A 15,719-nucleotide genomic window follows, 5' to 3' on the forward strand; every position below is an offset into this window, starting at 1 on the left:
CATTTTTTATTATAGCAGATATATGAGTCACCCTTTCTCATCAGCCTAGAGATCTAACCAAAGGTTACCTTATTAGTAAAGAAACTCAATGATTTCAACTTGGGTTTTTTTTTTAGTGTTGAAAGTAACCATCCTTCTTTAAGGGATGTATGTATATGTATGTATAGCTGATTCACTTTGCTGCATAGCAGAAACTGACGCAGCAGTATAAAACAACTATACTCCAACACACACACACACACACACACACACACTCCTTTCTTGATACACTATTACCTTCAAAGGCCCTTCAGGACTTGGGCTTCTTAGAGAACCCAGGTTGGGAATAAGTGTACAACATCGTGCTCCAGGGCACTCATGATCGTCTGTGATCCTGGTGAGCAGACTTTAGAAGTACCACCTGGACCATATCCTCCCTTCCTCCTACCCTTTCTCCCTCATCATTTAGATCTCCCATGGGACATAAGGCAAATAGTAGCCATGTTTTATATGAACTGATCAAGGACAGACTAGAGTGATTATACATATAACTCTATGCCCTTTATGAATCAAATATGATTTTAAACCTAATTAAGTAAAAAAGATATTTTAGATCACTCACAGAATGTAGACTGAACTATCTTAAATTGAATATTTGCAAAACAGTACAACACATAGGAAATGTTTCTAAGGACTTCCCCAGTGGTCCAGTGGTTAAGACTCTGCCTCCCAATGCAGGGGGTACATCCATGAAATGTACTTTTTTTTTATATGTAAATTGGTACTTTATTTTTAATTGTTTTCCAAAATGAACAACTTTTTATTGAGGTGCAGTTGATTTACAGTGTAGTATTAGTGTCAGGTGTACGGCAAAGCGATTGTTATATATATCTTTTTTTTTTTTTCCAGACTTTTTCATTATAGGTTAAGATATTGAATATAGTTCCCTGTGCCATATAGTAGGTTTTTTATTTTTATCTGTCTTATATATATAGTAGTGTATAACTGTTAATCTCAAACTCCTTATTTATCCCTCCACCACTTTCCCCTTTGGTTGTCATAAATTCGTTCTCTATGTCTGTGAGTCTATTTCTGTTTCATAAATAAGTTCCTTTGCATCATTTGTGTTGATTGCACATGTAAGTGATGTGATACTTGTCTTTCTCTGACTTACTTCACTTAGTGTGATAGTCTCTAGGTCCATCCATGTTGCTGCAAGGTACTTTTAAAATTTAAATGAAAACCTTAATCGACACCCATTTATTTTGGCACCTTTGTAACCTGTCTGCAGCGTGACTTCATCTTGTTCTTAGGTGATCTGTAGCCTTGAAAGTGTTTATTTCTCAGAGGCAGGCTCTGCCCTCAGCAGCAGTTGCTGCACTAACCCTCAGATAAAAGCCTCTTGAGTTGCTCTTTTAATCTGCAGGAGATGATCAGGGAGGCACTGGCCTTTGTGCCCAGTCACTGGGCAACAGGACAGGCAAGGAGCTGGAGGGGCCCAGAACCTCCCTGCGTGTCTGCCCCGTGGTCTGAGCAAACATGAGCCCGGCCGACCATAGCAGAGTCACGTGGACAGAAACGTGCCCAGCTAAGAGAAGCCAGCAGAGTACCCAGCCTCAGTCCTTTTGTTGATGAACTCAGAGGACTGGCAACTTTGCCCAGCCCAAGAACTCAGCTGGGTCAGCATCTTGGTTTGGCCTCCTCACCCTAGTGAGAGGCAAAGATCCTGCCTCTTAGCTCTCCTCCCGTCACCCCTGGAGAAGGACACAGTTCTTCTGAGCCAGGCTCACACTCAAAGCCTCCCAGCTTATGGAGAGCTCTCTTTGCACCTTAGGGAGGCGCACACATGCTCTGGCAGCTGCCCGGGCCACGCACGGAGGACTCTCCCCCTTTGGGAAATGCTTGACCTCTGGACACTGCAGAGAGGGAGGTCTGAAAGAGGCACATGGGTTTCTCCAATTCAGGGCTGAACCATCCAAGGAAATTCTTGACTGACTCTAACTGTCCTCAGCCCAGATGAGAAAAATGAAGACTTTTCATGGTAGAATTACCCAAGTATTAGCCCCTGTTAGGGATGAGACCTCAGACTTGCCCACTGTATTCCCATAGCTGAGTAGGACCTACATCAAATGTAATTAGATGTTGAAGTTCATTTATCACACAAGATAGTGATTATACAAATATGGGCTATGCTGTTAGTATGGGTTTAGAAAATTGCATCCTTCTCTTCCACTTTGGGTTGGCTTATGGCTACTAATTCTTGAACCTCCTGGAGACTCCAGGCTGATTAAGGTTTGCACAGACCAAACAGACACACTTCCTCCCTCCAAGAGCTATGATTAGGCCCAGGTCTTTGTTTCTGAACTGTGTTCCTTAGAGGCGCCTTTGGGACTCTTGGGTGGAGGGTGGCGTCAGGGTGTTGGACCATAACGTTTGTCTAAAGCAGCTCCTCTTTAGGTGTTGAATATGTTGGGCTGGTGGGCAAGCTTTTGTTTGAAGAAAGGATTTCAGGGCTAACGAAGGTTTGAAAGCCACTGTCCTAAACCAAAGATTGTTCTTATGAATGTCTCTGTGTACGTATTAGGTTCACCAATCCTTTCTATGTTCTTTTTTCTTTATTGGGTTTTTAAAAAACTATAAGTCAAATGATACAAGATATATAAGAAATAGGTTAAACATCTCTCCCCTACTCTCCTCCAGTTCTGCTCTTTGAAGATAACCAGTACTGACAGGTGGATATGTGCCCTCCCACGTGTCTCTGTCTGTGATGATATCCTTTAAAATGTTTTCATTGTGAAAAATTTCAAACATACAAAACAGTAGAGACAAGTGTAATTAACCCATATGTACTGATCCCCTAGTTCCAGTAACTGTCAAGATTTTACAACACTTGCTTCATCTTTTTCTCATACATTTTTGGGTTTTTATTTTGTTTTAGCAGAATAGCGTTATACTGCATCTGTACTTGGCAACTGTTTTTTACTCAATCTGCCTTAAAATTTTTGTCCTGATCAGCTCATCTACCACTTCCTCTTCATGGCTGCATAGTTTTCCATCATATGTGTGAACCATCACTCAGTCATTATCCTATCCTTGGACATTCAGGCTGTTTCCAAAAGTTTTGGCAATAAGTTGTAAATTTTTTATAATAAGCTAACTATAATAAAAGTCCTTGTATGTATTTACATATTGGTGAATTTATTTCTGTAGGTAAGATTTCCAAAAGTGGGATGGCATGATCCTGGGCTATGTATTGAATTGGCCAAAAAATTTCCATAACATCTTATGGAAAAACTGAAAGGAGAACCCTATATATTTTAAGTTTTATCCAATATTGCCAAAGTATATTCTCAAAAGATTGTCTATATATAACTTCCCACAAGCAGTGTATGGATATGCCCATTTCCCAGTCTCTTTATCAAGGCTGGATAGGATTGCTCGTTAAAAATGTATGAATCTTCTGTGTAGAGATGGTATAAAATCAATGTTTTATATGTGTCTGCGAATGGATTCTTTTTCTGCATTCACTTTGTAAGCTTTAGTCTTGCGATCATTATTTGGGGGGAAGATAGCCATTAGGAGCATCTGGAATGGAGTGCAGGAAGGAAATGTCTTTTGAAAACCAACCACAGGTCTTTGTTCCTGTTAGTTTGCCCAGCGGAAAACGGGCGCCGGCCGCGTGGTCCACATCTGCAACCTGCCAGAGGGAAGCTGCACAGAGAATGACGTCATTAACCTGGGGCTGCCCTTTGGCAAGGTCACTAATTACATCCTCATGAAGTCGACTAATCAGGTAAGTCTGGGCACGTTCACACTGGTAGGTACCGGATAAACCACACACTGGTGGAGGGGAACTATGTAATTTTTTTTTTTTTAAAAAGAAGTTGTTCGTAACATAAAGGGGTAATACACAGCTGGCCTCCTGCTGGTGCAGCACCGAGATTTTCATCATCGGTGGTGGTGTTTTGTTTCCTCTGGTTTCACTTTACCCTTCTTGTGATGGGCCCAGGCCTTTGCGAGTTACCTGGAGGTGAGGATGTGTTTTGGAATGAAGTGTTCCTTAACATAGAAAAGCCAGCTGGTTCCTAAAACAGAAATCCATGAACTCGAGTCTTTTCACTGTATTACCCGCTCCCTGAGCTAATGCTAGTCTTTCTCACCTTCTACGTTTCTCATCTCTGATGGCACGTGGATTTTGAGCCAGCCAACAACTGAGCGGGAAGAGGTATTTTTCACTGATCCTTGGTGTTGACATCCAAGGCTCTTGGCTCTCATAGCAGGAGAGTAGGTGGGAATTAATGGATGCATGGTGAATCTAAGGAACTAAGAACCCTCAACCCATGTGGATTGAGTCTTTGGGGGTTATGTTTGTCTTCATTTCTAAAGTCAGGAGAGGAATTTATATAGAGACTGGTCAGAAGTAAGAACATTTAGTCTTTTATTTTTAATGACTATTTTAACTTTAGGAATCAGAGGAACAGGCACAGGAGAAATTCTTTTCTTAATTAAGGCATGAACTTTGGAAAATCAAAGCCACCTTGGATCATCAGGGGTCTTCCTCCGTCAACCTGGGCTTAGACTACTCGTGTAGTCGCTTCATTCCTCCTTCTCAGAATTCTACTTTGGGCAAATTTCCAAAATTCAGCTTGCAACATGAATGCAGTGAGATTCACTGGGTTCATTTTATTTCCCTGTGACAGGTGAAAGCTAGAGGTGCTAAAATGTTGGCGTGAAGAATGAGGCACTTAGAGTCAGACAGTTAGAGCTTATATTGTGGAATCTAAAATGTACAGCAAACTAGTGAGTATAACATAAAAGAAGCAGACTCATAAATATAGAGAAACAACTAGTGGTTACTAATGGGGTGGGGGTAGGGGCAATATAGGTGGACCAGTGGGAGATACAAACTATTGGGTGTAACATAGGCTCGGGGTGTATTATATGACACAGAAAATGCAGCCAATATTGTGTCATAACTGTAAATGGAAAGTAACCTTTAAAAATTGTATAAAAATAAAACATTTTTAAAAAGAGACACTTAGAAAGCTGAGTGGTGGATTTTGAAATAAGACTGTAAAGAACCCTGACTTTTTGGTCTCCAACCCTTCTCTGCCATGGACTGCGACAGCACAGAGAAAGGCATGACTGAAATTCAAAAGCAAATGTGAGGGAAGTGGGGGGGATGAGCTTGTTTAGCCCATACAGTTCAAGGGAATGGGAGGTGAGGGCTCGCAGTGAGGGCTCTCTGGTCACAGACCATGTTTCCTTCTCAACATTGATGTTGAGAAGTTGCATTGATCAGTCAATGGTCACTTGACCAGTTCGTTGCATCATGAGGATGGTATCAATACAAACCCATTGAATCTAAGATACAATAACAGTGACCAGTCTGTCACTGCAGCTCCTGGGGCAAACTGACAAGTCAGTCAAAACAATCTATGCAGGGAGTTCACTGGTGACCTAGTGATTAGGATTCTGGCTTTCACTGGTATGGCCCAGGTTCAATCCCTGATCAGAGATCTGAAATCCTGCAAGACGCTCAGTGTGGCCAAAAAAAAAAAAAGTCTATGTAGCAACTCCCTGTAGCGTCAATTGAGTGGAAAAGCCCATTTCTTTGTAAAGGTTTATATTAGAACAGTTAAAGAGGAGAAATACTGTGGAAACAACTGTTTCCTCTCTCTCCAGCTCACAAAGACATGGCCTTCCTTCAAGCCTCCGAAACCTCCGTGGTTTTTTAGAGTATTTCTTTGCTAAGAAATTGAGAGTTCAGATACCCAGGACTTGTGTCTGTCTCCTGCCATTGGCACCACTGACTAGCAAGTTTTGCAGGGATCAGCCCAAGGTCACTTGTGCAACAGACTCAGTCCCTCCTCTCAGGAATCTGTGGATTAATGGACTCTCCCAACCCAAGGGGCTCCTGTGGCATGCTGTAGCCACAGATGGACGTACGTAATTAAGAATAATGTTTGGTAACCATGGAGATCAGGAGGGGGGGGCATCTTATAATAAGCTCTTTTGCTAAAGTTAATAAATAGGTCTCTTTGAACAGATGGGATCAAAGAAAGTTCTTTTCCTTGTATTGAATTTTTTTCCTTTTTATTGAGGTATAAAACACATACTCTAAAATGCACTAATCTTAAGTGTGTGAGCGCTTAGTCAGTCAGTCATGTCTGACTCTTTGTGACCCCATGGACTGTAGCCTGCTAGGCTCCTTTGTCTGTGGGATTCTCCAGGCAAGAATACTGGAGTGGGTGGCCATTCCTTTCTCCAGGGGATCTTCCTGACGCAGGGATTGTACCTGGGTCGCTTGCATTGCAGGCAGATTCTTTACCGTCTGAGCCACCGGAGAGGCCCCAGTCTTAAGTGTAGAGCTCCATTCATTTTTCACACGTGTGTACTTAGTTGCTCAGTTGTGTCCAACCCTTTGCAATCTGTTAGACTGTAACCCACCAGGCTCCTCTGTCCATTTTTTCAGGCAAGACTACTGGAGTGGGTTGCCATTTCCTTCTCCAGTGGATCTTCCTGACCCAGGGATCAAACCCAGATCTCCTGTGTCTCCCGTATTGCAGGCAGATTCTTTACCACTGAGCCATCAGAGAAGCTCTTTTACATGTGTCGGTGGTGGTTTAGTCATTAAGCTGTGTCTGACTCTTGCGACCCCATGGATTGTAGCCTGTCAGGCTCCTCTGTCCATGGGATTCTCCAGGCATAACACTGGAATGAGTTGCCATGTCCTCCTCCAGGGGATCTTCTCAACCCAGGGATTAAACTCAGGTCTCCTGCATTGAAGGCAGATTCTTTACCATCTGAGCCACCAGGGGTTACTGTGCAAGTACAGAGAACATTTCCAGAACCCCAGAAGATTTCCTCGTTTCCCTGCCTAATCAATATCCACCCCCAACCCCGAGGGAAACTCAGCTATAACTTTTACTACCATCAATTTGTTCTGCCTGTTCTTGAAATTTATATACGTGGAGTCACACCTTGTATGGAATTTCCTTTAAGACCATTCAAGTCAAGTCCAATGTCTGTTCCTCCTTTCTTTCCTAGGCCTTTTTAGAGATGGCTTACACAGAGGCTGCCCAGGCCATGGTCCAGTATTACCAAGAAAAATCTGCCATGATCAATGGGGAGAAATTGCTCATTCGGATGTCCAAGAGATACAAGGAACTGCAGCTGAAGGTAAAGCACCCTCTCCTTCATTCAGTTGTTCAGCAAACATCAGCTGAGTGTCTCCTTGTCAGCCATTGGCCTGAGTGCTGGTGGGAAGGAGACAAAGGAAAAAATCCAAAAAGTATCCACTGCCTTCGAGGATATCACATGGGAAGGCAAACCCATTCTAACATGGCAAGAAACGTGCTTATTGAGGTAAGGGCAGGGTGCAAAGGGGTGCTTGAGACTGGATGGCTACCTACCTGGGACCCAAGAACGATTTTAAGGGAAGTCTTAAAAGATAAAGCGAGAGGGAAAGGTGGTTGCTTTTTCAGAGGTTAGAGTTCCAGGCATAAACCTCTGAATGTAACTTCCTTCTCTACTCAGACAGGTATTCAGTTACTTTTTCTTCCTCTGTCACCTCTTGATCTTTTATTCTCCCCTCCATCCTCTGTATTTATGCCTTAAGTCAAAGTCGCTCAGCCATGTCCGACTCTTTGCAACCCCATGGACTTTACAGTCCATGGAATTCTCCAGGCCAGAATACTGGCATTGGTAGCTTTTCCCTTCTCTAGGGGCTCTTCCCAACCCAGGGATGGAACCCAGGTCTCCCATATTGCAGGCAGATTCTATACCAGCTGAGCCAGGGAAGCCCCCATTTATGCCTTAAGGTCCACAGAAATTCTTCTAAACAGCACATGACTGAGTCGGCCATTGTCCAAACTCAGGATTGAACTGAGATCATTTCAGACAGGGCTTTTATCTTTGTTTTAGCTTGTTCTACCTTTCTTTTTTCCTTTCTTTTTTGTTTTATTGTAAAGTATAACAACAACAAAAAATACTAATTTTGTATTGTACAACTGAAAAAGTAATGATGGTGAACTTCCATAAACCCCGTAAAACCACTACCAAAGTCAAGAAATAGGACACAGACAGCACCCAGAAGCTCCCATGAGTCCCTTTTTATGTTCAACTCTTCTTTCCACTTTCCTAACTCTAAAGATAATCATTTCCTTGCTTTTCCATTTATTATTTACTTCCTCTCCATGCCTTCCTTAACACTGCAGTTTAGTTTTGCCTGTTTTTGAGTTTTTTGTGAATGGAATCATACTGTATTCTTTCATTCAACATTATGCCATCTATGTTGGGTGTGTCTATTTTCACTGCTATGTAAATTTCCATTGTATGAGTATAGATTTGTTTGTCCATTCCACTGTTGATGGACATTTGGGTTATTTCCAGTTTTAGGGTAGTAGGGACAAGTGCTACTGTGAACATTTTCAAACATGTTATTTCAGTACCCATGTACATGAGTGTATAATTAGGGGAACTACCTAACTAGAAGTAGAATTGCTGGATCACCAGGCATGCTTACCCTCAACTTTGCTAGATGATAGCATTCCTACTAGTAGTGTCTGAGAGTTTTCATCAGCTCCCCTTCTTGCTAATACTTCGTCTTGTCCAACTTTTTAATTTTTTGCCCCTCTGGGGAAGAGTGTGATGGTTTATCATGGCTTTATTTTTTATTTTCCGTATTAATTGAGGCTGAGCAATTTTGCATGTGTTTGTTGGTTATTCCACCTAGATCTTCTCTGGTGGGAAATTTCTAAGTCCTTTGCCCATGCATTTGTTTTAGATTGTATCTTCCTGTTGGTTTGCAGGAGTTTTCTTGACTGGATCACTGAGTCCATTTGGATTTGTTGTAATTAATGCCATATTTGTGGTTAAATCTAGCTTTTTATTTTGTACTTTCGTACTTTCTACTGTCCTATTTAATAGGGATTTTCTGGTTCACTTCAGCTCATTCCACATTTACTGAGGGTCCATTTTGCTCAATACCTGAAGCCCTTAATCAGCCTTCAAGGCTCAAGTCAGAACACAAAGGCTTAGCAGCTGTTTCTTGCTAGGACTAGATTCTGACAAGTCTACATATGTAGACTGGTAATACGTCGACCAGTTGCTGAAGTTCTGATTCTGCTTTGCTTGCATTATTGCTTCTGAAGTTCCTTTGCCAACAATTCAGCTTTAGGCAGAACCTGGCATTTTTTTCCCAGCTCCTGAAAGCCTGTTGTTTTTCTCAGACAAGTAAAAGATCCTGCCCCATTTTGTACCCAAAGTTCTTGTTCTCCCTGATTCTGCCCTGGGGCTAGAATTGAATTTCTGCACTGAATTCCCAGGGGAGCTTTGGTCTCCAAATGAGATGTTGTCACAAGGCTCAAGTTAGGATTAACTGCAGTACTCTGCTTCTTAAAGTACCACGGCACCGAGGTCCCTTATCAAGGGAGGTCTTTTGTGGTGGTGCAAAAACTATGGGTTAAATGGGTCAGATGATCAAAGTTTGCATTCAGCTAATGTTCACTGAGTGCTCATTGTGAGTGGGAACTGGGCCATGAATATGGCGGCAACAAGTCTGCAGAGGAACTCACAGGCTGGTGGCAGGAAGAGCACATAAACATAGAACCATCAACAACCATGTGACCTATCCCAGATTGGAGGGTGGTAGCACCAGCCTGGCCTCTACCTCCTGCTTTGATGACCTGGGACAAATTGCTTCACCTCTGTGAACCTCAGTTTCTAGATCAGTAACAGACTATACCTTGTGTTCTTTTGTTTTAAGCATCTTTTTTTTTTTTTTATACATGGTCTCTTTGAGTCTCACAATCACCCTCCCCTGTGACGTGTGTAGGGTGGATAATAACAGTAATTAAAATAGTACAACAATAATAATGAGAATATGTACCTTTAATTGAGTCCTGGGTCAAGTGATGTGCCAAGCACTTTAAGACATTATCTACTGATCCTGACATCAGTCCTGTCGGACGGGTATTATTATCAGTTCTACAGACAAGGAAACTGAGCCTCATAGAAGTTTAGTAACTGACCCAAGATCATAGTTACTGGAAGAGTCATGATTGTATCTTAGGACTGTTTTGTTTTTGCACTCTTTGTGCATATCCATATTGTGTTTTTATGATCTCCGTTGTCCATGTGAAAAAAAAAGAGAAATCAGATAATTTGCTTACAGTCATCCAGTCATTAAGCAGCTGAGATGGTATTCTCACAGCTTCTCAAACTTCAGCATGCACACACATGACTTGTGGATCTTGTTGAAATTTCTGATTCAGTAGGCCTGGGTCAGGGCTGTGATTCTGCATTTCTCACGAGCTCCCGGGAGATGTCAATGTTTCTGGTCCTTGTAGCACACTCTAAGTGGCCAGAACGCATTGATCCTGACCTTTAGCGAGGATTTTGTGCTCCCCAAGTAGTCACACTGCCTCTACGTGAAAGCATCTTAGAGCTTGTTTCAATTACATAGTAACGGGTGTATTATGGTTCCCATGTTGACATGAATCAGCTTGGACTTTCTCTGCAAGTGACAGAAATTTATCTCCATTAAAGCATACTGGCTAATGTAAATAAAAGAATGTATTGGCTCATGGAACCGAAAAAAACAAGAGTAGCCCTGGGTTGCAGGCATGGCTGGATTCAGGACCCAAGTGCTATCATTAGGTCTCGGTTTCTGTCCGCTCTGCTTTCTGTTGTTCCCTTGGCCTTGTTGGGGTCTCCCTGGGATGGCCCCTGACAGCCCCTGACAGCCCCTGGCTCTCTCCTCTAGGTGGCGTGATGGCTTCAGTGACTCCAGCATCTCTGGCTCCTCGGCCTCCCATTTTCCTTCACCAAGAGAAAGCCAGAGTTTTTCCTAGTGATACCAGGGAAGTCCTTCTGATACATGCGCTTCCCTGAGCCAGCCCCTGTAGCTGTGCTGTGATTGGTCAGACCATGTCACCTGCTGCATCCTGGGAGCAGGCTGGAGACGAGGGGGTGGTTCCTGGGGAGGCAGACAGCAAAGCACTGTGTCCATATGTGTCTCTGGGCCAAAGGGCCACCACGTGGGGTCCCGCCAGGGCTTGCAGAGGTAGGGGAGATTTTGATTGGTCTTTCTCCTGTTATTTTACCTTTTGCTCACCAGACAAAGTGGAGGAGGAAGAAGGAGAGATTTTTTTTTTTTAAGGCATTTCTCCTTTCCTCAAATATTTCCTCATGCTGGTAATCTTGTCTCACTCTTTTGTGGCTGAGATTCTATTCCTCAGGGCATTTGGGACAGTAACTTTCACACAATAGGTGTCCTACAAACATGTGAAATGAGTGAGAAAATCTGAAAGAATGATAAAAAGTGAGTGTTTTCCTTCCTGCAGACCTGCATGAGAAGACTGATTATTCTGTAGAGACTTCTCCAGAATCATAGCATCTCACATGCAGAAGGGAACCTGCAGTAGTTTAAAACTGTGTGTTCCAGTCACTCCATCAGAGAACTGTCAGGGAAGTGTTCAAGTCCTCTTGCCCAGGGACTCTCATCAGGTAGATTGGGGTGGAACTGAGGCTCCAGGTGGTTTGGGAACAGTGGGCCTATTTTCAGAGCCATTGGTCTTGCCAGCCTTCTACCCACAGAGACAGTCTTTGGCCCTGGGAAGCAGTCTTGTGAGTGATCCATGATCTCTTGGTTAAGGAGAATAAATCAGTAAATGATGACTGAGGGTCTTTTCCATGTAAGATGTGGTGCCAAGAGCTACAGTGAACATGAGAAAGGTCCTCACTTGGGGGAAAGTTTGCTATCTCACTGGGCAGAGAAGTTAATCTCATGATTTAAACCTGAGTGCATCCATTCCAAGTTCCTAGAAGATCAGTGGCAAAAGGCCGTATGACTTGGTGGTGTCAAGAAGGGAGAGATTCCCGAGTAGAGCCTTGAAGGATGAGGCAACTAAACAGAGAGGGGGCTTCCGGGCAGGAGGTGGGTGAGAAGAGATGGAGAGCCTGGAAAGCACAGTGATACAGAAATAATCAGGGATGCTGTGACAGTACGTGGCTCTGACAAGTTCAGGGCTCATCTGCAAGGTGTCAGCGTCTTCCTAAGGCTCTTGAGACAAATGAAACAGCCAAGGAGGGGTCAGGAGGCACGAAACTCTCTAGCGGCTTCTTTTATGCTGGCCCAGCATTCCGTGGCCTTTATCAGGACCGCGCTCTCTGCCCCGAGGCTCTCAGTGGATGCCAGGTGGGCCTCATTATCTCACCTTTATAGGTGGAGAAGGTGAGTCTCCCACAGGCAACAAGCCATGACCCCAGGTGACCCTGCCAGCTGGCAGCAAGGCTGGGCTGCTCTTCCTGGGTGGAGATTCTTCATCCACGGAGACTCCCTGTGAGATCATACTTCCCTGGGACTGTATGGGGCTTGGAATCTCACTCTTGCCTTAAAGCAGCAAGATGTGTTGACAGAGAGCATTGTAAGTGGTCCCCTGGGGGCTGGTTGACAGTGGAAATGGATTCATTGTCGGGGTGTGTGTGTTAATATACCATCCTGTCCACTTCTGTGTGTGTTTGAAGTATTCTACAATAAAGAGGTATATCCAAACATCATCACACACCTACTCCATCCTCTTCTTTTTCCACTCCTCTGCAGTGATTATGGCTTTCTTTTACCTGCTTCCTTTATACCTTTAACCACAAGATAATGAGGCCAGGCCTGAAGAGGAAGGTTGAGAGAGGCTTTTCTTAGGGTTGTGAAAAGTTGATTCTGTTATTTGAAAGCCTTTGGCCACTTCTGACTCCTTCTCAGATGGCAGTTGGCAGGGTGTTTGGGCCAGAGAGTGCCAACAGTTTGGAATTATCACTTAAAATAGAGGAACTGACCTCCGGTCCTCGGAGCAGGGAGTCACGGTGCCTGTGACCGCCATCTCCAGCATATAGTGTTTGCAGATTGTTGTGGCCTTTCTCTGCAACCCATCCCTCCATCTCTCCAGCCAGTCATCGTGGCATGAAACTCATCGTTCCATGAGGGGCCCAGTGCTGCTGCTGGTCAACAAGCCCATTCCCTGCTTCACCCAGCCATGCCACCTGAATAAAAGCAAATTCAGGGGGCGCTGGGCTGACTGGCCTCACAAAGCTGTTCTGTGGTTGAGAAAATAAGGGCAAGGAAATATTTAAGCCCTGAAGAGGCTCTTCTAGCCCCCAGAGAACTCTAGAAGCACCTCTCTGACCCCCAGGGGATTGCATTGGGCCACTGAGGATGTTTTTATCTGTGGTGCCTGACTGGCCAGCTCTGCCCCCTCACCAGCAAGGCATCCAGAAAGAGGAGGGCCCGAGGGGCTGTTGTCTGTAACGATGGAGGTCAGTAGGGTCCGAGAGCTCCTAGAACACCTCTGGCTGTGACACTGGCCTGACCTGCTCCTCCCTGCGGGTCTCAAGCCCACCCTGCTGCTGCCCTGGGTAACCAACAGAACCTCAGCTGCTCCCTGACCAGGCCCCTCCTCTCACCCCAGGCTTTTCTGGGTCCAGACTAGAAGGACAGTCATGAGGACCTGAGGTTCTAGAGGGTAGAAGAAGGGTGTTGGGGGCCCTGGGGACTCTTTTTGCTACAGAAAGTCCCTGATCCAGCCCCCTCAGGGAATTTGGATGTTTTGAAAAGTTGCCATGGTACATTTCACCCGCTGTGGGGGCACATTCATTAATCTTGGGCTGTTCCAGCTTGGCAGGGTGAGGACAGATTTGGGCCTGCCTGGTGCCAGCAGATCTTGTCCCACGTCTCTGCTCTTGGTCTTGATGGCTCTCACGGGCTTTCCCAGGCTGGCCCACATGGAGGCAGTGATACTGTGGGTCTCCTAAGGACCAGCCATCCCAGGCTGGCCTTTCCTGGGATGATGCAGGAGGCAACTTTCACTTTGTGGTCCAAGAGGGGACAGGCAGGAAGAAGACCACTCAGGGGTTCAGATCAACCTTCTCGTTCTACCAACAACTCAGGCAGGTGGACAGGTGGTCTGCAGTGGGGTGGAAGGAGGCACTCTGGCAGGAGCCTTCTTCTTCATGCAGACCCACAGCCCCAGCTCCTTCCCTTGCTTCCCTTGCCTTGGGTTGCTGCTTCTGGTCCAGTCTAAGCAGTTAGGGTGCAAGTTGGCTGTGCAGGGCTTGGGTGATCTAGTTGCTCATAGGTGACACTTCGTAGGCTTATAGAGGGGCCACCTTTATAGCTACGGTCAGATGAAAGGGATCATTTGCCAAAACTGTGAGGCCTGCTCTCAGGTGGGTATCCTGACCTGTGCTAGCTCCTGAGCGTTTTATTGAATAGGATGGTCTGGCTCTTGACCTCCCCCTCCTCCTTTATAACCACAGTGGTATCGATCACTGACTTCTCTTCTCTTCTCTTGTGATTCAAGTTGACAAGTGATCCTTCCCTGGCTTGAACATTTTACATCCCTTCCCTAAGTCCTAGCCCTGACGTCTCCTCTGAAACCACAGGAGGCTCCTCCTTAATTCTCTCCTCCCTCTGTTATTCCTCAGCACAACCCTCAATGGCATCAGTAACACAGATCAGTGGCTGTGCACCCAGCTCATGGAGCTCACTTCATATCTTTGGCCCTGGGTCTCACATCTATAAGATGAGGTGTTTGGTGATACCTGACATCCATATAGGCTCTAAGATTTCATGATCCTTTGTTAAGTGTTGGGTTGGCCAAAAACTTCATTTGGGTTTAAACACACTTTTTGGCCAACCCAATACATAGGGGGAAAAAAATAAGGATATAAAGAACAGTTAATTACATTTCCTAAGAAAATTATTTGTAAAAAATTGACATTATAGACTAAGGGCTTTGAAGTCTTTTTAAAACATCAGTATTATAGGGACAGCAGAGGATGAGATGGTTAGACAGCATCTGCGATTCAGTGGACATGAATTTGAGCAAACTCCAGAAGATAGTGGAGGACAGAGGAGGCTGGTGTGATGCAGTCCACGGGGTTGCAAAGAATTGGACATGACTTAGCGACTGAACAACAACAACAATTTTGGGGATATAAATCACAAAGCATAAATTTACCCTGCTCCATCCATTTTAATTGAATGGACGAATTCTGTGTACTCTTTTGCAAAATGCTTCCATCCTTCTGTGCTCATGAATTTCATTTTTAACCATTTACTTTTATTGTTTTCTTATTGTTTGTCCACGCTGGCTTTAGGAAAGGGCTTTGGTTGGGATTTGGGGGCTGGGGTTGGTCCTGTCCTGGCACAGTCACCATACGGTGACTTCTGGAAGGGTGGAGCCTTGGGTACTTGTATCCTCAGCTGTGAAACCTGGCTCACAGCCTGCACTGCCCACCTTGCAGATTTCCATTTAGCACTAAATGACCCACTAAAAGAACCACGCTGTAGTCAGGAGCTGCTGGAAGCGTGGGGGCGTGGAAAGGACCTTGGAATTAAAATGCCGGTTGCCAAGTCCTAACCATCTCTGTAAATGTGTTCCTTAACCCAGCACAACTCCAGGGGTCCCCCTAGAACACAGCGTGGCTGGTGACTGGAGCTGTGCCAGGCAGAACTCTGCCTTGATGTCTCTGGGTCTCAGTTTCCTCAGATGTAAAGTGTGGGGGCTGCATTCTCTGATCTTCAAGTCTCTTTCTAAGTTGTAATGCCTCTTCCCCTCCCTCCCTCTTTCCTTTTGTTCCTTTCACATATTGGATATTTTCTTTTATTTTGGAGGGAGGTGGGAGGTGGGTAGTAACAAATGCTGCTTTTCCCCCTCACCTGGATAGTGAGCCTCAGACCT

At 44.7% G+C, this 15,719-nt stretch overlaps 1 protein-coding gene across 5 annotated transcripts in view; it reads left to right on the forward strand.

Moving 5' to 3' along the window:
- Positions 1–15,719, forward strand: part of RBM20 (RNA binding motif protein 20) — a 194,601-nt gene that overhangs the window by 152,615 nt on the left and 26,267 nt on the right. For all 5 annotated transcript variants that reach the window (XM_043925729.1, XM_043925734.1, XM_043925731.1 and 2 more), the window contains exons 6-7: positions 3,629–3,772; positions 7,030–7,161. In XM_043925729.1, the coding sequence (XP_043781664.1) occupies positions 3,629–3,772; positions 7,030–7,161 (276 nt within the window). The remainder of the gene's footprint in view (positions 1–3,628; positions 3,773–7,029; positions 7,162–15,719) is intronic.

This window comes from Cervus elaphus, chromosome 15, assembly GCF_910594005.1.
Source record: "Cervus elaphus chromosome 15, mCerEla1.1, whole genome shotgun sequence".
In the NCBI taxonomy this organism is placed as follows: domain Eukaryota; kingdom Metazoa; phylum Chordata; class Mammalia; order Artiodactyla; family Cervidae; genus Cervus; species Cervus elaphus.